The sequence below is a fragment of the Sus scrofa genome, chromosome 17, assembly GCF_000003025.6.
Source record: "Sus scrofa isolate TJ Tabasco breed Duroc chromosome 17, Sscrofa11.1, whole genome shotgun sequence".
NCBI classification, from domain to species: domain Eukaryota; kingdom Metazoa; phylum Chordata; class Mammalia; order Artiodactyla; family Suidae; genus Sus; species Sus scrofa.
The window spans coordinates 32,499,425-32,520,562 of record NC_010459.5 but is presented as its reverse complement, the minus strand read 5'-3'; the positions used below and the strand labels follow the sequence as shown (position 1 = coordinate 32,520,562).

The 21,138-nt window shown below is 53.4% G+C and overlaps 1 protein-coding gene across 5 annotated transcripts; it reads right to left on the bottom strand.

The window, feature by feature from the left end:
• Window positions 2,039-13,051, bottom strand: LZTS3 (leucine zipper tumor suppressor family member 3). Of its 5 annotated transcripts, none has more exons than XM_005672782.3 (5): window positions 11,734-13,051; window positions 7,130-7,318; window positions 6,133-6,603; window positions 4,928-5,794; window positions 2,039-4,628 (listed from the first exon to the last, which is right to left on the bottom strand). In XM_005672782.3, exons 3-5 carry the CDS (start codon window positions 6,583-6,585, stop codon window positions 3,930-3,932), a joined length of 2,019 nt encoding a protein of 672 aa, XP_005672839.1. In that variant the 5' UTR covers window positions 6,586-6,603; window positions 7,130-7,318; window positions 11,734-13,051; the 3' UTR covers window positions 2,039-3,929. The 5 variants fall into 5 exon arrangements, with proteins under 5 accessions (XP_005672839.1, XP_005672837.1, XP_005672838.1 ...); XM_005672780.3 differs by having other exon boundaries at window positions 7,092-7,318; window positions 11,734-13,050; XM_005672781.3 differs by having other exon boundaries at window positions 7,092-7,318; window positions 12,065-13,050.

Below are 21,138 nucleotides of genomic sequence, written 5' to 3'. Positions count from 1 at the left end.
GGACGTTCCCTAGCGTCTCCCAGAGATTCTGCGGAAGGACGTTGCTGAAGAGACAAGGGGAATCCAAGACCTGAGGAGAGGAAACACCACCGTGGATGGACCGCTCTGGAAGTTACCGAATAGCCTAAACACAGGTTCGAATCTCAGATCGCTACTGAGAGTTTTATGGCTTTGGGGAAGTCACGTAAATCCTCTAAGCCAAGTTTCTCATCTGTATAATGAGGTAATCATGCATTTATAATAGAGATGTATCTACAAAGTGCTCTCAGGAGGAGAGTTAGTGATGGATAGAAGATTACCCTGTTAGGGGAAATGGATGTGAGGAGCTGAATAAGGAGGCCAGAGCTTTGACAGATGAACCCAGGTGATCTTCCACCTCCCCAAGAAGGCGGGGGCGGGGGCGGGGGCCTTCTTTCCTCCTGAGTGGGTATGGACAGCTAGGCAAGGAAGAGACACTCGAGACTTTCCAGGAGGACTTGACCCCAGACAGCCGTTCCTAGGCGCACTGGAGACTGCTGATCAGGGTGGTCACACCTTGTCTGTGCCTTGGCTGCTGGTCCGCCCATCCTGAGGGAACCTGAGAAATGGTGCTTCCTCCAGGGAACCATCTTGATGGGGAGACAAAATCAATTGTAGGAAGGACACTTCCTTGCAAGGAGGGGCAAGCTTGGCATCTCAATACCTAAGCTCTGTGGAGGACACTGTTTGGGACACCGCTGCTTGGAGAGGGTTCTCTCACTTGGGCCAGACCAGGGCAAACACTGGGAGTTGCCGATTTATGACTCTGTCCTTGCCGTCAGAACCCAGAGCGCCCAGGAGATGAGATGAACCGTAATTGCTCCTAGGCAGCCATAACAATCCTGATCGTCTTTGCCAAATACTCAATTTCCCAGCCTCCCTTGAAGTGGGAAGAGCCTATGACTCAGCTCTAGCCCACAAAATTTAAAGGGAACGGTGCTGTGGAACTTCTGGGAAAGGTTTTACTTTCATGATACAGTGCTGCTGCCTCATTCACTTCACAGAGCTGTGGCTGCCGCCTTGTGGTAAAGAGGGAACAATGTGCCACAGATAGTGTAGGAAGGCAAGAAGTCTAGGTCCTTAATGAACCAAGCCCTGTGACACTATTGATGCCTATGTTCAGACTTTTTATCAGGTGAGGATGAATAAACCACTCTTTGAGGTCCTGTAACTCAGGCTGCATTACTTGTAGCAGAGTACATTCTTGCTTGGGGAGCTTCATGAGGATGAGCAAAGGAATGATCATAAAAATCTGCTCCCTCCTTGAAGCACACTTGGGTCCCTTCTGCCTTTGGGGCCTCACCACTAATTACAAATTGGTTCTTACTGCTAATTACAAACATTTCACGTCTGTGTTCTGCCCTCAGACTTCAGCTCATCACTGTAGGGTGGCTCAGGATGCTGCAGGCTGCATCTGGTTCTGTAGCCTCCCCTGCCTTCTGGCCAACAGCCTGGTATCCAGTTTTATATATATATATGTATTTTTTTTTTTTTGGCCTTTTTAGGCCATACTTGCAGCATATGGAGATTCCCAGGCTAGGGGCCTAAGGGGAGCTGCAGCTGCTGGCCTACACCACAGCCACAGCAACACAAGATCTGAGCCGCGTCTGCACCTACACCACAGCTCAAGGCAACGCGGGATCCTTAACCTGCTGAGTGAGGCCAGGGATTGAACCAGCAACCTCATGGTTCCTAGTCGGACTCGTTTCCACTGAACCGCGAGGGGAACTCCCAACAGATTCTGAGCAGGAACTAGTTGGAGACCCTTTTGGCGACAGGCAGACCTGAAGAGAAAGCCCTGTCAGGCAGGAACGTGGAACCACTACTCCTCCTAGCCACAGGGAGGAGCTTGGGCTTTGGGCCAACCTCCAGGCACGGCCCAGTAAGCACCTCCAGTCTCATGCCTCCTCTGGAAAATGTTTACTCCAGCTTTGCCCTCCACACCTCCCTCACCCAGCCTCACCTTCACACCAGCAAAGGCACAAGCAAGCCAAAAAAAAAAAAAAAAAAAAAGCCACTCAAGAGGCTTTCTCCATTTTATTTCTTTGGGAAAAGAAAACGAAGTCTTTCCATCACATATGGTAGAGATATATATTTTTATATATTTATATATAATTTCTTTTGTGGTTGGAAGTCCCAAAGCTGAGTCTGTTCATATTTTTTTTTCTATTTTTTTTTTTTTTTCCTACTAATGCCTTCTCTTCCCCCTGCCCCTCTGGCCCAGGCCCAGGTTCTGGGGCAGGTGTAGTGAAGGGTGAGTGGAATGGGCAGTGATTGCCAGGACAGCCCCTCACCCAGCTCAGAGATCTGGGGAGGGCCACCGGAAGGGGCTGTGCAGAAGGACAGAGGCCACGCAGAGGGGCACTCCTGTTTTTGTGGGGGATGCACAGCTGGTTAAACAGTCACCAGTCATGGGAGGAGGCTGGTCAGGGGTCGGGGGTTGCTCACAGTAGTTGCCAGCTCCCTCCACCCTGCCCCACAAACCCAGTCTTGGGGGTGGGAGGGAGAGAGTGAAAAGAGAGAAATACCAGGGCTGAGGGCCAAGCCTCCTCCGATTTTTATTGCTGGTGTGTTAGAAATTTGCCTTTCCCTTCTTATCTTGGGGAGATAGACTCTCAGAGGGCCCCGAGAGGAGGAAGTGACATTGGCTGCCCCCACCCCCACTGACGGCTATGCCAGGCCTACTCTGGGCAAACCCCGGGCTACCTCAGGCCCCTGGGACCCAGGAGTCAGTGTTCCTCTCCATTCAGCCTTGCTCTTCAAGAGCAATCATAGCCACCCCTGTCCCCCAAAACAAGGGCCACAGGCTCAGGCTTGGGCCCAGTGGAGTGTGGAAGTGGGCAGTGCACCAAAGATCAAGCAGAGTTTTCTACTGGAAGAAAAGGTGAGGTTTGGGGGAAGCGGTGGCCTAGGACAACGATGTTCAGAGCATGAAAGCAGGAGGCTGAGCATGAAAGCAGAAGGAGGCTGAGGGAATCAAGTGGGGGAAGACACAGGAAGACATCACAGACACTCATATGACCTCAGAAACTGGGTGAGGGGAGTGCCTGAGAGGCAGGTAGCACTTAATAGCTGTAGTTAGAGCTGGACAGTGGTCCGGGGTATGGGGTCAGCCAAGCAGATGGGACTGTTGTCCTGTGGGATCCTGGCCAGAAGGGGCAGGGTAGAGCTAAGAAGCCTCCAGGTGACCCTTCCCAAGAAGAGGAGGGCAGAGCTTCCCTGGGCACTGAGCCTCCAGTCCCTGCCCTTCCCTCCTCCAACACGCACAAATGGACACACACTCAGGACCAGGCCAGGCTCTGAGGCCTGAGCCCAAGAGACCTTGGGGGGGGAGGGGCTGGGCAGGTAGCCCTCTCAACCACAGGCAGGCCATCTGCTCCCACTCATCCTGCCAATCTGCCAAGGAGGGAAGACTGCGCAGGAAGGAGAGAGGCCGGGAGCCCAAGGTCTGTCCGCTCCGGCAGACCCCAGGCAGGCCCCCTCAGGCTACACGGCATAGGAGATGGGCACAGAGCGCATCTCTAGACACACGATGGGCCGGCAGTAGCAGCCCAGACCATCAAAGGGCTGGGTACCTGGCGGCACTGCAGGCCTGCCACCTCTTCAACAAGGGAGTGCCAAGAAAGGGAGCCCGGGCTCCCCTGCTGCCTGGGCCCTTCATCCCCACACACTCAGCCCTCCCCCTATTTCCTCCTTGGGAGGAGGGTCAAGTGGGCTGCCCAGGGGGGCAGTGGTAGAGCTGGGAGGCACCCAGTGAGGGGAGGGGAGGGACCTGGTCACAGCTGCTTTGAGAACCTCTTTGGTCTGGGGATACAGGGGGACATGGGGGGGGAAGGTGATGGCAAGGAGGGGATACTGGGGACTCTGGCCTTTGACAGGGTTTTTGTCAAAAGACCACATGCCCAGGGAGATCAGATTTCCGTGGACTCAATGCGCTCCAGGCGGGAGGGGGTCCAGGCTTTCTTCTCCTCCCCGTGTTGGGGTGTAGGCGTGCTGGCACCTCCCGCGGCCCCGCGCTCTCGCAGCCGCCGCTCCAGCTGCTGGTTGCGCTGGTACATCTCCACGTAACTCAGCTGCAGCTGCTTCTGGTACTCGATGACCTTCTCCTTCTCCTCCAGCCACACGCGGCGCTCCTCTGCGAAGCTGGCACCCTGGCGCTCCCGGGCTCGCCGCTCGGCTGCGAGCTCAGCCTGTAGCCGCCCCACCTCCCGCCGCAGGGCCCGCGTCCCACTCTCCCCCCCAGCATCCACCTCCCCATCCAAGGAAGCCAGGGAGGCGGCGGCAGCCACCCCAGCCTGACGGCGCATCTTGGCCTCGTCACTCTCGCAGGTGGCCAGGGCATCCTGCGGCTCAGCGGGGTCCACTGGGGTCAGTGCCGGCTTGAGGCAGGCAGAGGGCAGCTCGCCCTCGCCCAGCTCCAGGCTGGCCTGTTTGCTGCTGAAGGAGTCCCTCAGGCTGAGCAGCTGCTCCTCCTTCTCCCGCAGCGAGGCCCGGCCCTCCCGCAACTGGGAGCGCAGCCCTACGATCTCACTCAGCTTCTGGGACACGTCGGCCTGCGAGTCCTTCAGCTGCTGCTTCAGGAGGGAAATCTCCCCAGCCTTCTGGCACACCTGGGCAGGAGCGGGTGAGAAGAGAAGTCAGGGTGAAGGCCGAGCTCTGCCCACCCCCACCCCAGCCCCAGGGCATTGAGCTACCCCGGGGCTCAGGGTCAGCTCCTCATCAGAGCAGGAAGACCCCCTCCTCAGACATGGCTAATTTCACACAGCCCTGGACAGCGCTGGTCTTCAGACACCCCTAATCAATCCCGCCACAACCTTCGCTTCCCCAGTGATGGTTGTGGGTTGCTGTTCTGGGTTTCTCCAGCGAGATGGAAGGGGACACAGGGAGAGCCCAAGCCCCCAGCCCGCACCTCCCACTTAGTTTCCTCCATCCGGGGCAGGAAGTCGGCCTGTTCCTTCTGGCAGGCGGCCACCTTGTCCTCAAGCTCTTCCCGCTGGCGCATCAGCCGGGCTGCCTCCTCCTGCAGCTGCTTCTTGTCCTGCTGCAGCCGCAGCACCTGCAGCTGTAGGCCTTGCTGGGCGCGCTGAGCGCGCCGGGCCACCTGCTGCAGCTTCCCACTGCAGCCCTGCCGCAGCTCAGCCAGCTCACGCTCCCAGGCCTTCTGCCGCTCCTCCAGCACCTGAGCCACCGCTGCCTCGCTCTGCTCCAGGCTACGCCGCAGAGCTGCCACCTCCTGCTCCTTCTCCCACAGCCGCTCCTCTAGCTCCTGGATCAGAGTGCTGGGCGAGGGTGGCGAGCAGGCCGCAAACGGCAGGCCTCCACCTCCACCCTCCCCCGATCCCAAGTGGCCTGGCCGCCCCATGGATGAGGATGACCCGCTTTTGCTGGAGGCCCGCCCACTGTCAGAGGTTGCTAGGTCCTGGTAGCCTGACCCACCACCGCTGCTGCTGCCACCACTGCCACTACCATAGCTGGCAGTGCCAATGCGATTGATGTGGCTGGTGGAGGCACTGAGGGGCGCCAGGTGCTGGCTGTAGCTGGAGCTGTAAGTGGGCAGGCTTGTGAGTGAGTTCCGGCCTGAATCTGAGAGGCCGCCCCCACCCCCACCCGCTGGGGTCATGGTCCGAGACTTGTCCAGTCCACCCTTGAGGCCACCGGGGCCCTGTCGTCCCTCAGGGGTCCCGTTGGACTGCGGGGGGCACAAGTTCTGCATGGAGTGGAAGTTCTTGGGTACAACGGGCTTGAAGGCTGAAGGCCGAACCAGTGGCTCTGAGCACTGCATAAAAGCAAGGGAGGGGGAATGTGGAATCATGATGGGGCCTTGGCCTTGACCCCAGTCTTTTTCCTCTGGCCTAGATGTCTTCAGCCCCACCTCCCCCCTACCCCATCGGAGCTCCATCCTGGGAGTCCCTTCTGGCTGGGTCTCTACCCAACATCCACCCTCCTGATCCCAGCAGCCAGGTCTCTGCCCTAGACCCAGCAGGTGGACTTGGCCTCCAAGGCTCCTCAACTCAGCTTCTACCTCAGCCCCTACAACCCAACCTCCAAGAAGACCCACTTCCTCCCCATCTCTGGGTTGCCTCCCACCCCCATAAAAAAGCCCTGGGGACTGACCTGGTCTAGCTTGCCAGAGGTGGGCAGGAGTTTGGGTGGGTGGCTGGGCTCACGATATTGAGGTGGGGCCTTGTCACTGCCACCGCTGCTGCTGCTGCCACCACTGCTGCCCACCACATTGCCGCAGACATCCGTGTGGTCACTGCCCCGCAGCTCGCCATTGAGGTAGAGTGAATTGGCGAGAGCCTTGTCCTCTGAGGGGTAGCGGCCTGGCCTCTCCCTGCTGGCCCCACTGCCACGGGGGCCAGGAAAACTGCCCTGGCTGCCCCCACCCCCTGTGCGGGTGCCCACACTCTTCATGGCAAACTCCTGGGTGTGGGCCACCCCGCTGCCCACACTGCCCATGGCCAGGCGAGGGTCTGGGGGTCCGAGCTCAGAGGGCCGAGGGGCAAAGGCCAGGAGGGGATCCCGCCCTGGGTCAGCGCGCACAGGCAGTGTCTCCAGCTTCGCCATGACTAAGCCAGGGGAGCACTGTGGACACAGGTGGGAAAGCAGAGATAGGTCAGCCCCACCCCCACTCCCACCACCCCATCCAAGACAGACCTGTCCCTCGGTGTCCCCTTCCTCACAGTGGGTACAAGAGTTCCCAAACACCCAAGGTGAAGGAATGGGGCTGGGGAAACAGTGATAGCTTGGTAAGAGGGGCTGCCTGCTGACAAAGCCCAACCCCCAGGGACCATGCACCTACCCTCCCAGCTGTGCTCTCCTCAACTCCCACCTCAAACCCACCTCCTCCAGGAGCCTCCCAGACTCAGTGATGCCTCAACTCTTCCCTGCAACCTCCAGAACTTAGGGGTTCTTTACTCTGGGTCTGGGCCTGTACATCCCACCCAGCTGGGGAGATGGGGTTGGAAGGCGGGAGCGGTACCTGAATCCAATAGGGAACCTCAGAAGTTAAGGGAGGAAGAGAAACCCACCCCTCTCCAAAAACTGTGGGCTGTCCTTCCCAGCCCCCTAACCTAGGGTGTTGCAGTCAAGGGCAGAAGTGGAGGCTCACTACGAGCGCAGGATCCTCTCCTTGCCTCTCCAAGGGGGTGGGGGGGCCGACGGGTCCTCAAGCCTGGGACCCTCCGAGGCCCGGTCTGCATGGGCCATGTGCCTCACTCTCGTAGTAGGGGCTCGGCCAGAACCAGCTGTGCGACTTTGGACGGGCCGACTGAGCCATCCCGGACTGCAGTTTTCTCCTCTGCGAAATGGGAGGAATGAAGGACCTACCTCGCAGTGCTGCCGTGTGCCAGGCAGCCCAGGGCAACGGGCGCGACAGGCGACGGGGGTTTTGGGGGTAGGGTGGGCGGGAGTTCCCGCGGCCGCGCGCATCTGGGCGACCACAGGAACGCCCCACCCCCCACCCCCCCGCAGACGGTCGGGGACCGCGGCTGCTGCGCGTGGCAAGGGAGGGACCTCGCCTGGCGCGGAAGCGCCCCCTCCCCATGGTCAGTACCTCGGCAGAGGGCTCCGGGCTGGCCGGGACCAGGGCAGAAGACGCAGCGCCGCCCGCCCGCTGCGGGCGCGGGCCTTGCCTCCCTTGAGCCCCGCGGTTCCAACAGGTGGGCGGGGTCAGGGGCGGGGCGTCCGCTCCCAGCGGAGCCCAGGACTCCGCCCCCGCAGAACCCCTCTAAGAATTCGCTGCCGCCGGGAAGACTTCCTGGATTACTCCCCTCCCCCAGCTCCTCGTGGACCTTGACCCAGCTCACTTCGCCGCGAATTCCTCTGAGCCCTCCTGTGAGCTTGCGTCCCCCCCTCCCTCAAGGCCGGCCCACAGGAGCCGGGGTAGGGGAGCGGGGCCTCGGGTTACTTGTGCCCAGAAAGGCTCTGCTTCCTCATTCCTTTGTCTCAAGTCCGCCCTGGAAACACCTGCCCCAGAGAGCCTCAAAATCCAGCCGGGCAGTGGCAGCAGGCAGCACCTGCCAGGAGTGTAGAGGCCCGAATACATGTGCCAGAAATGGCAGAGGGCACCCTCCAGGCATTTAACCTCTGCTCCCACCAGAAACCTGCTAGGGAGCCCTCCTCTCCCAAGGCAAAGGAGGACAGGTGGCAGACCTCTGTTCCTAGAGCGCTCCTCTATGTTCTACCCAGCTGCCCACTTCGAATGCTGTTTGTCCTAACGGGCCTTAGACCAGGAGAGCCTGACAAAACTCTTGCCCTTCAGGAGACTTCTGGTCAGCACACCCAGGATTACAGCCCTAGGTGGTTGGAAAACTCGCCACCAAACTGGTTCACACTGCCTTTGTAAAATTCCATTCTCTCAGCCTCTGGCTCCGGAGGAGGTGTGGAGAACAGGACTTTACCACCTTCCTCCCTTAAACTAATCTGTCCCCATGTCCCACAAGCCTGAGACGTGGCGTGCAGCAAGAGAGGCAACTAGGATGCAGTTTCAGTGCAGGCTCAGCAAGCGCAGGACCCTGGGGTGTGAGTGCCTTTTTACATCGAGTGCCCTAGGTGCCTCTCGTGATTCACCCTCGCCCTGCTCTGTCTCCACTCCCCATACACTCCAGCCCAGATATCCACTTCCCATCCTAAGCATGACCCCCTTTTCTTGCCACTTGGGGATGCAGTGTAGGGAGCAAGCAGAGGGGGACTGAGAGGATGGAGGCTGGGTGACCTGGGGCTCAGAACCAGCGGGAAGATCTGGGCAGGTTTGGGAGGAACAACTGACAAAACTTCATACAGATGGGGTTCAGGGATTGGAGGCAAGGGAGGAGTCTGGACTGGGTGGGCACCAGGGTAGGTAACACCCTGAACATGACAGGAGGTGAAAGTCTGGGGGAAATAGGTGCTTTGAGGAAGACCAGAGAAATATTTCTATTAAATCCTGGATGGAAAGAGAGACTGGACTCATGAGCATTCGAGGGGGCTGGGGGGCGGGAGGTGGGGCCCAGCATGGAGTTAAAGTGACAGTGCCTAAGAAGCCTAGTAGATGGTGTGGGAGCAGGAAGAAGGCCAGGAGAAGGCAGGGCCTGAGGACGAAGATGGGGTGGGCTTCAAGAATGTGGAGGCAGCTCCTGATGTTAAAAAAAAAGGGGGCCAGCTAAAATTGGGATTGGAGAGGGTGCCCTGAATTCGGCAGGTGGAAACATCACTGGTGTCTACGAGAGAATGATTTCAGAAAAGGGGTGCAAGGCAGAGCCAGACTGTAGGAGTGGGGGGAAGGGGTCTGAGGGAAAGATGAGAAAGTTCCCTGCTAAAAGAGAAGGGCTGAGAAAGCAGTAATTTAAGGTGGTTTGGCTCTTTTCTAATTTTAGAATGAAACAGGGTAGAAACCTGAGTGTGGTGATGTGCTGAAAGAAGGGCGTCGATAGTGAGATTGGAGATCTAGGCAAAGGGGGCTGCGCCAGGTGTGGGCAGACGCAAACAGAAGTGATTGAGTTGATCATAAGAGCCACGGAGGATAATATTTTCGAAGGTGCTTTGCAAACTGTAAGGTGCCGTATAAACCTGCAATACTGTCTTCTCTGAGCTCCAGGAAAGGAGGATCTGGCCATAGGTTGTGGCTGATCACATGGCACTCTGCCCCACTGTTGCCCCTCCCCCCATCCCCCCCCCGGGGGGGTCCCCAACCAGGCCCGGGTGCCCAGAGTCCTGGACAGATGGAAAGGAGGTCCTGAGTCTCCTATTCCCATGGTCTACTTGGGGAATCCTTGACTACCAACCCACTGCCCTTCTCCCTGGAGCCTCGCTCCCTGAAGAGCTTCCCACCATAATTCTAACCTGTTTTGGTCAACCCCATGTAAGTGCTCCCAGCCCCTTGCCTCTCCCCAGCTTGGGCTGCTGCAGCTTCTTTCCTCAAAAAGACAGCATGGAACTGGCAGGACAAAGAGGGGCATATGTTTCCCTGATAGGCAGAAACTGAATACAGGGGAAAGGTTTGAGCTTCATCTGTGGGTCAGGGTCCTGCACTAGCCCAGGCAGCTGAGTGTGCACTGCAAAGACAGCCTCATGGCATCCACTTAGCTATGGGATGACAGCCTGTTGCCTGATTCTGCCTCTATCTCTGTCCTGTCAACCCTCAGTGCGTGGGACATTACACACAGTATTAGTGGTCACAAAGGGACCAAATGGACAATACCTGGAGATTACATGGGCAGGACCTACCTACCGTCATCCTACCGTGACGACCCTATCTGTGCCCCTCCTAAAGCTAGGAACACTCACCCTTCTCTTGGGGTCTCAGAGGCCCCAAGCTCAGCCCACTCAACCCCTAAAGATCTCACCAGCCCCTCCTGCCAGCATCCTTGCTGGGGGCTTCTCACTCACATTTCTTCCTCTGCACTCCCTCCCCTGTGCAGCTGCTGAGGGACACTTTCTAAAGGGCAAAGCCGTTGTCCCTGCTCTGCCCGAATTCTTCCATGAACAGCACCAAGTGCAGTAGACAGAGTTATGGAGGCATCAGCTCCAAGTGTAAATCCCAGCTCAACTGATTAGAGGTGGAACTGCATGCAGGTTATTCCACCTCAGATTCTCACACCTACATTACAGGAATGTTAAGAAGTGAATGTATTATGGGTAAATGCCTGGCATTCCTCTCAACCCTCAGAACCAAGGTAGAGCTTGCAGCAGAGCCCCCAAGGCCTCTCCTGCTGCTCATCCTATGTCCCCTGACCTGAACCCATCTCACTCCATGCACAAAATCTGTTCTCAGCTCCCTGTGCCCATTCTGCATCTTTCAAGGACCAATCCAGATGCTGCCTCCCAGGACAGCATTCCTGATCTCCCCTGCGGGAAGAGGTCTTAAAGCACTTGGCTCAGGCTACTCCAAGATTTCATTCTGAGGCATCTCCAGGGCTGGACTGTGGGTGCCCCCGCAGGGAAACAGACAACAGAGTGTTGGGGTCTTTAGGCCCTGGCACTGAGGAGATGCAGAGAATGCATGTGGGAAGGCCAGTTATGAGCAATGCAAAGAGGCAATGAATCCGGACGGGAACATCAGGAAGGGCTTCTGGGAAGGACTGAGGGAGAAAAGGTATCGGGGTCACAGTAGGGCTTTGAGGGTGCAGAGGTCTCCAGAACTTCTTGGTTGGGATGTGTGAAGGGAGATCCATCTTCCCTTGGCGACAAAGGGGGAAGGGATCCATCCCTTAGATCCTGGCTCTGATGAAACCCGTGCTTCAGGACTGAGGGGGCTGACAGCGCCCCCACACACACCCCGAGGACACACGCGCGCACACACGAGCCTCCTGCACGGGGGGTGGTGTGGGGGGGTGCACGCCATTCACCAGCAGCCCGCGGCCCGCAGAGCCAACAGAGACCAGGGCCCCAGGCCATCCCGAGGAGGTGCCCGGGGAAGGGTCTCTGCAGTGGTTGAAATCCCTCCGGCACCTCCCGGTGCTCCCCACCAACGCGTGTGGCCCGGGGGGCGGGGCGCAGAGGGAAGAGGTGACATAATCCGGGCCGCACCCCCTCCGGCCGCCACCATCCCCCAGGCCCTGCGAAGCATCCATGACATCATCGGCCTCATCTCCACTCCCCTCACCCCGGGGACCCCCAGCAGTGGGACGCACCCCCTCCCCAGCTCCAGGTCTGACTCAACGAGCCTCGCGGTGCAGCGGGCACAGCGACAGGTCGGAGCTGCAAGGAGCGCCGCGGAGGGCCTGCCTCACTTACTCGCTGCCTCAGGGTCCGGTGCGGGGTCTTCAGCACGGGCGCCACCGGCCCCGCTCGCTGGCGCAGCCAGAAGCCCGCCCGGCGGGGCGCGAGGCGCGGGCCCGGCTCGGCTCCGCGCCCCTCCCGCTCCCCGCCCGGGCCCCGCCCACCCGTGGCTGCGGCAAACGCGGGCCCGCCCTCCGGCCACGCCCCCCGAGCCCGCCAATCCCCGGTCTGAGGCGGGGCGAAATGCCTTAACCCCTTCGTCGCTGCATACCGGTCCGCGTATGGGACCCTCTATTTCACCCACCCTAGGGCTCCGCGAATCTGCACCGAGACTCCCTGCTGATACCTTATTGACCCCCAAGGCCCTTGGACTCAGCCCCCAGTCTCTCCTCTTCAACAAATCCAGTAGGACAGCGCCTTCCCTGAACCTCACTTCTTTGGCGACAAGGAGAAACCCTCTGGCTTGGGAAAGGGACTCTAGACGCCAAGCCCCGAGCTCCAGTTCGCCCCCGCTCCTGCTCTTCCGGGCGCGGCCTCCCAGCGGACGCCGTAAGACCCTGCAAATCTGCAAGGTGGGGGCGGGGCGAGCCGTGGCGCGTGGAACCAACACGGCGCAAGGAATATCCGCTCCGGCGCCGGGACAAGCAGGTTTGAGGGGAAAAGAAGGCTTCGATGGTCCGTGACTGCGTCCGTCCCCAATTGGAGCCGGCTTGAAACTTGCTTCTCGCCAAGGATCACAGTCCGGAGGAAAAGGCGGGGGACGGGGAAAAAGATATAACATTACAATCGAGCAGAGAGTTTGAGTGCTTCACCCAGTGGCCGGAACCTGGCACGATGCCCGGCCCCTCGCAGTGAAAGGGAGTTGGGGGGATGCTCCAATACGGAGCACCGGCTTCGCTTGCCGGGAATGAGAGAGGACTGCTCATTCCCCCCCAGGTGGCCTGGGAGTACTGCCGGGAGGAAGAAATCTGTCTGGAACTGAAGCCTTAGCCTTGACTAGGGCAGGCAAGCAAGCCACGCCTAGGGTTCAGCATTAAGAAAAGCCTGGAGGCACTAAGGGTCTGTCTGAAAAACTGCAGCGTCTCCACTTGGGCTGGTATTTAACCCATTGTAGCTTTACTGTTACAGATTTATTCGTTTTGTCATTAGTCATCTCATTTTATAGTTTTAATTTGCGGCTATTGCCTGTGTTTTGAATTTTTCTATATTTGCTTTTATCTCCCATAGTGACTTGCAAGGCAGAAAATCTGTTTTTAATTCTCCTGGTTGTTGCCTTATAGTTTATCAAATAAAAATGCGGTTTATATTTGACAAATTATTAAAGTCAATAAGTCATTCATTTTTATGTTCCTCCTTATATAATGAGTAATTTAATATACCTATACCTTTCCATCTCTTGGCCTGATATCCTCACACTTTTTTTTCTTAGGGCCGAACTTGCAGCATATGGAGGTTCCCAGGCTAGGGTAGACCCGGAGCTCCAGCTGCTGGCATACGCTACAGCCACACCAGATCCAAGCATCGACTGTGACCTACACCCAGCTCATGGCAATGCTGTATCCCTAACCCACTGAGCAAGGCCAGGGATTGAACCCACATCTTTGTGGATACTAGTCTAATTCTTAACCCACTGAACCACAGTGAGAACTCCTCACTTGACTGATTTTTAAGGAGAACTCCAGGATGTTATGTTTTTCTAAGTCTTTGCTCTAGATGAGAATTTTGTAATGGCTTTACACATTTGTGTGTCTACACACAAATGGTGGCTTCACTGTTAATAGAATTCTTCAATCTCAGACTTTTCCTCTCAAGATTCTCTTATCCTTATCTCATTGTCTTTTGGCTCTTAAGATGGTAGCAAGTACACCTGAAACTAATAGAATGTTATCTGTCAATTATAGCTCACCCAACACCCCCAGGAAAGGTAGCAAAGCTGGGCTGGCCTCTGTTCGACAAGTAGTTCACCTGATGCTTGTTGGGATTTTTCTTTTTTTTTTTTTTTTTTGGTCTTTTTGCCTTTTCTAGGGCCGCTCCTACGGCATATGGAGGTTCCCAGGTCAGGGGTCTAATCGGAGCTGCCGGCCTACGCCAGAGCCACAGCAACTCGGGATCTGAGCCACGTCTGCAACCTACACCACAGCTCATGGCAACACCAGATCCTTAACCCACTGAGCAAGACCAGGGATCGAACCCGCAACCTCATGGTTCCTAGTTGGATTCGTTAACCACTGAGCCACAATGGGAACTCCCTTGGCATTTTTCTTTACGTTCAAAAGTCAAACATTGCCAGTATAAGTTTCAGTATAGACATTTTTCTATTACTTATCCAGAAATAAAAAAGGTATTATTTTCAGCTGAGATGTTTTCTATTTTCCTGTCCATTCTGTTGACAGATTGTTTGGATTTTTTTCCTCCCCTAAAATATTATTACATTGGATCATCACTGTCAATTAAATCTCTTTGTCCCTTTTCTCTGCATTCTGAAAGAGTATCTCAATTTTTTTTCCCCCTTGGCCACAAATACAGCTGGCATGTGGATGTTCCCCAGCCAGGGATGGGATCTAGCCACAGTTTCAGCCTGTCCCATAGCTGTGGCAATGCCGGATCCTTAAAATGATGTGCCAAACAGGAATTTCCAATTTTTTTTCTTTTTTGGTCTTTTTGTATTTTTAGGGCTGCACCCACGGCATGTGGAGGTTCCCAAGCTAGGGGTCTAATCAGAGCTACAGCTGCTCGCCTACACCACAGCCACAGCCATGCCAGATCTGAACCACATATACACCACAGCTCACAGCAACGCCGGATCCTTAACCCACTGAGCAAGGCCAAGGATTGAACCCACAACCTCATGGTTTCTAGTCGGATCCGTTTCTGCTGCGCCACAACAGGAACTCTAACCAATTTTTTTTTTTCACCATTACGGACCTAGTTTTCTTCAGAGTAAAGGATACTGTCTTCTCTAATAAGCTATTTGTTTATTTTCCTTTCGATTTAGCCGTTTTCCACCCCAATTTTGCCTTTGGTTTGTTTTTTTTGGTTTTTTGTTTTGTTTTGTTTTTTGCTTTTTAGGGCTGCACCTACGGCATATGGAAGTTCCAAGGCTAGGGGTCAAATCGGAGCTACAGCTGCCAGCCTACACCACAGCTCACGGCAACGCCGGATCCTTAACCCACTGAGCGAGACCAGGGATCAAACCCGAAACCTCATGGTTACTAGTCTGATTCGTTTCCACTGTGCCACGATGGGAACTCCCCCAATTTTGTCTTGATCTGAACTTAATCTTTTCATAGTTTTCTGTTCTTATGTTACATCTGTTCTTACATCTTAAGAACACCGGGAGATGTATGCCTTCTGGTTCCCAGGCTCTCCTCTGTCCAGCTTCAGCCAGCCATGACTTCAGTTTGCCCTTGGCTGTGGTTGGTGGCTCATCCCCTGGGGAAGCGGCATGTGCCACCACCTTCTCAGCAGCTGGCCTCGGCTGCTCCCTGGCACCAGTTCTGCTCCACACCAGGGTGTGGACATCCTTTCTCCCACATTCTCTTTGGACTCTGAGCCCAGTCTAGACTGGTTGCGGGCTTCTCTGCTTGAGACTGAGCACTGATTCCTCAGAGGCATAAATAAAGCCCAAGCAGCAGCCCCCTGCCTGGCCTACTACCCACCCTAAAAACAAAAACAAAAACAAAACAGGGAGTTCCCGTCGTGGCGCAGTGGTTAACGAATCCGACTAGGAACCATGAGGTTGCAGGTTCGGTCCCTGCCCTTGCTCAGTGAGTTAAGGATCCGGCGTTGCCGTGAGCTGTGGTGTAGGTTGCAGACGCGGCTCGGATCCCGAGTTGCTGTGGCTCTGGCGTAGGCCGGTGGCTACAGCTCCGATTCAACCCCTAGCCTGGGAACCTCCATATGCCGCGGAAGCGGCCCAAGAGATAGCAACAACAACAACAAAAGACAAAAAGACAAAAAAAAAAAAGAAAAAAGAAAAAAACAATTATCACAATAGATGCCAAAAAGTCATTTAAAAAATCAATAACTGAAAGAACCCTCATAATTAACCAGGAACGGTTGAAATTAAAATTCTTTTTTTTTTTTTTTTGTCTTTTTGCTATTTCTTGGGCCGCTCCCGCGGCATATGGAGGTTCCCAGGCTAGGGGTCTAATGGGAGCCGTAGCCACTGGCCTACACCAGAGCCACAGCAATGCGGGATCTGAGCCGCATCTGCGACCTACACCACAGCTCACGGCAATGCCGGATCGTTAACCCACTGAGCAAGGGCAGGGATCAAACCCGTAACCTCATGGTTCCTAGTCGGATTTGTTAACCACTGCGCCACGACAGGAACTCCCTGGAATTAAAATTCAATCTGTTGTGCTCCCTTGATACCTGGTAGAATCTAGAGGGCCTCAAATGGCCTAACTGAAAGTTGCCCGAGCCAAACAATCCTCTTTATCGAATGCACCAGGTGCAGTTTCTGCTTATCTCTGAACAGCGGTTTTCAGTTCTCTGCCTGCGCTCAGGATTGTTCAAACAAGCCAATCAGATCCCCTGCAGGAACCAGCGGGCACCCCACCCTCCTGCTGCTACAAAGTCTGCCCCCACCCCACCCCGTACCTGGTTTTTGACGATATTCCTGAGTGAACACCTGTGTGGCCCCGTGTGGCTTGTGGTGTTGTCCTCCCCTGGGTTGTGAGTATATGCGCAGTTAATCTCAGCCGCTAAGTGTGAGGTATTGTCTCTGGAGAAGCCCAACCTAAGGTGGGAATCTCTGGTTTACCAATGGGGTGAAGGAGAGGTGATTACAACAAGAATATATCACACAAAGAAAATTTGAAAATCCATGTTGAAGCTATAGGGAAATAGGAACTCATAATGTATTTTCGAGGGTATAAATCGGTACAACATTTTGGGAGGACAACTGGGTAATTTATTAAAATGAAAAACGCATATATCCTCAGACCCAGCAGTTCCATTTCTGGGAAGAAACACCATCACAAAAAATATGATAGATGTACAAAGACAGTCACTGATGCAATGACTGTAATAGCAAAAAAAAAAGTGTTTTTTTTTTAAACCTAAATATATCAATTAATAGACGATAGATCAAATGAATAACACAACAAATGCAATGCAAGTGAAAAAGAATCACACAAACATACTATAATTTTTCTATTGTTTTTAAAAGAATATGTATGTACATGCATAGAAAAGTCTGGAGATACACTAAACTATTAACAATGGCTACCTTGAAGAGTTCCCTGGTGGATCAGAGGGTTAAGGATCTGGCATTGGCAGTGCTGTGGCACTGATTTGATCCCTAGCCCAGGAACTTTGGCATGCCTCAGGGCAGGGCCAAAAACCAAAGACAAAAAATAGTGCCTACTTTAAGATGCTGGGATTGCAGGGGATCTGGCAGAAGAGAGGACTCCAGGCACTTTGGTAACGTTCACACTTTTTTTGTGTCTTTTGGGCCACACCCACAGCATATGGAAGTTCCCAGGCTAGGGGTCTAATTGAAGCTACAGCCACCAGCCTACACCACAGCCACAGCAACTCGGGATCTGAGGTGTGTCTGTGACCTACACCACAGTTCACGGCAATGCCGGATCCTTAACCCACAGAGTGATGCCAGGGATCGAACCCACATTCTCATGAATACTAGTCGGGTTTGTTAACCGCTGAGCCATAGATGGGAACTCCCTGTTCACACTTTCTATAAGATGTATTACTTTTGTAAGAAAAATTTTTTTTAATGTAAAGAATTTTGCCTGGAAGAATAAACAGATGAGTAAGCTCTGAAAATTTAGACACAGCAGACTATTGATATTAAATATTTGCTCAAAAATCCCTGCCCCAATGGAGTTTGCATTCTAGTGGGAGGCGACAATAAGTAAAATATATAGCGAATTAGAAAGTGATGGAGGAGTTCCCGTCGTGGCGCAGTGGTTAACGAATCCGACTAGGAACCATGAGGTTGCGGGTTCGGTCCCTGCCCTTGCTCATTGGGTTAAAGGATCCGGCGTTGCCGTGAGCTGTGGTGTAGATTGCAGACGTGGCTCGGATCCCGCGTTGCTGTGGCTCTGGCGTAGGCCAGTGGCTACAGCTGCGATTCGACCCCTAGCCTGGGAACCTCCATATGCCGCGGGAGCGGCCCAAAGAAATAGCAAACAGACAAAAAAAAAAAGAAAGTGATGGAGTTCCGTGGTGGCCTAGTGGTTAACTGTCACTGCTGTGGTGCAGGTTTTGAGCCCTGGCCCAGGAACTTCCACAAGCCATGGGCACAGGCAAAAAGGAAAAAAAAAAAAAAAAAAAAAAAAAGTGGCAAGTACTAAGGAGAAGTTGAGATGGTGGGATCCCAATTTGGATGAGGTAGAAGGCCTTGCTGCAAAGCTCACAGTCAAGGTACAGACCTGGAAGGGAGCGAACAAGTCTCAGGTACGAAAGATTCCTAGGACACATTTTATCTATAATAATAGGAGCTTTCCTTTTCCAATATTTTGCTTTAACTGCACTAACTGAAGTTTTCAGATAGAAAAATGACTAAACATTGTTTTGGGGGGTTGTTTTTTGCTTTTTAGGGCCAAACCTGCAGCATATGGAAGTTCCCAGGCTAGGGGTCAAAGATGAACTGTAGCTGCCGACATACACCACAGCCACAGCAACAAAGGATCTGAGCTGTATCTGTGACCTATACCACAGCTCATGGCAATGCAGGATCCCTAACCCACTGAGCGAGGCCAGGGAGTGAACCCATATCCTTCATGGGTACTAGTCGGGTTCGTTACTGCTGAGCCATGATGGGATCTCCTAAACTTTTTTTTTTTTTTAATGCCACATGCACAGCATATAAAAATTCCCAGGCCAGGGATTGAATCCCAGTTGTGACCTACTCTGCAGCTGCAGAAATGCTGGATTCTTTAATCTGTTGTGCTGGGCTGGGGTTCAAACCCGTGGCCTCCATAGCAACCCAAGCTGCTACAGTAGGATTCTTTTTTTTTTTTTTTTTTTGTCTTTTTGCCATTTCTTGGGCCGCTCCTGTGGCATATGGAGGTTCCCAGGCTAGCAGTTGAATCGGAGCTGTAGCCGCCAGCCTACGCCAGAGCCACAGCAACGCAGGATCCGAGCCGCGTCTGCAACCTACACCACAGCTCATGGCAACACCGGATCGTTAACCCACTGAGTGAGGCCAGGGATCGAACCCGCAACCTCATGGTTCCTAGTCGGATTCGTTAACCACTTAGCCATGACAGGAACTCCTGCAGTAGGATTCTTAACCCACTGTGCCACAGCAGGAACTCTGAAACATTATTATTATTATTATTATCTTTAGGGCCACACCCACAGCATATGGAGGTTCCCAGTCTAGGGGTTGAATCAGAGGTGTAGCTGCCGGCCTACACCACAGTCACAGCAATGCCAGATCCCAGCCATGACTGCAAACCACACCACAGCTCATGGGAATTCTGGATCCTTAGCCCAATGAGCAAGGCCAGGAATCGAACCTCATCTTCATGCATACTAGTCGAGTTCATTACTGCTGAGCCACAAGGGGGACTCCTCTGAAACACTATTTTTAGCTTTTTCTTCTTGGCCACGCCCAGAGCATGCAGAAGTTTCCAGGCCAGGGATCAAACCTCTCCCACAGCAGTAACCCAAGTCACACCAGTGACAAACCAGATCCTTAACCTGGGAATGCCAAGGTCCATCCTTTTAAATGGCACTGGCCCCCAGGGAGTTCCTGCTGTGGCACAGTGGGTTAAGAATCCAACTGTAGCAGCTAGGGTTGCTACAGAGGCATGGGTTTGACCCCAAGACCAGACCAGCATTGCCACAGATGCAGAGTGGATCGAAGCTGCAGCTGGGATTTAATCCCTGGGCCAGGAACTTCCATATTCCACATATGTGGCCGTAAAATCTTTTTTTTTTAATTTAAAAAAATTTTTTTAAAAATTGGTACTGGCCCTAGATTGTTTTATGATTGAGTTCTACCAATCAAACAGATCATTCTAATCGTAGGAAAAGATAAAAATCTCCCCAACTCATTTTATAAAGGTAGAATTATCTTAACGCCAAAATCTGACAAATGAGATAAAAGCAAATTGTGTGAGTGATTAATTACCTGTCTTCCGCATTAGCATGTAGCATCTATGCAGACCAGATCCCTTTTAAAAATTCCATATCCCCACCTTAATACTCTGATAAGCAGAATAAGGGCTCTCCCAAAGAAGTCCAAGTCCTTATTCCCAGAACCTGTAACATGTTAGGTAACATGGCAAAAGAGAATTAGGATTGTAGATGGAATTAAACTCTCTAATAACCTTAAAATAGAGAGATTATCCAGGTGGGCTCAAGATAATCACAAAGGTCCTTAAAAGTGGAAGAAGAAGTCGGTGGGAGAGTGGGGGGAGATGTAACTATGGAAGAATGGTTAGAGAGACACAACGTCGCTTGCTTTGCAGGTGGAGGGTGGGGGCCATGGTAATATGGGGGACCTCTTGAAGATGGAAAAGAGCCTCCAGAAAGAAGCAGCCCATTCTTGATTTTAGCTCAATAAGACCTGTATTGGATTCCTAACCTACATAACTGCAAGATAATACATTTGTGTGGTTTTACAACACTAAGTTGGTGGCAATTTGTTACAGCAGCACAGCAAAACTAATGCAAGCACATAAGAGACACTTGACATTCGTTTGCTGAATGATGAATGAAACCGCAAAAACCCTGGGTCCATAAATAGGTAAAAGAGAAATATATCATTGACAGACTATAAATGGCCAATAAGCAGTTGTAAACCTCTTTAGCAGATACTGAAGAGATGCAAATGAAAACCCATCAAATTAGCAGACTGTTGTGATCCTTTGGGATCCTCCCCACAGAATTACCCAGAAGGGAACTAGGGGCTTCTCTAGGATGACCTGGCAGTTACTTTCAAACACCAAACTGGGGAGCAGACAAGGCACTTAAATCCATGCTAAAGTTTGGATGCTTCTACTAAAGGTTTTTCCAGCTGTGCGTGCTTTATAAATACAGGAAATAAAAACCTCTGGAATTGGGTCAAAACTTCCTAGGAATGACCAGTATAAGTCTTGGGGGTTATCCAGACGAACATAAAACTATAATGGAAATGTTTATGATCCAAATATGCTCCTTTTTTTGGCTTTAGGGCTGCACCCGCAGCATATGGAAGTTCCCAGGTTAGGGGTCAAAACGGAGCTATAGCTGCCGGCCTACACCACAGCCACAGCAACACCAGATCTGAGCTTCGTCTTCGACCTATACCACAGCTCATGGCAACGCCAGATCCTTAACCCACTGAGCAAGGCCAGGGATTGAAGCCACATCCTCATGGATACTAGTTGGATTCGTTTCCACTGCACCACTACAGGCACTCCCTTAACAAGCTGTTTTATAAGGTGATTAGCTCATGTT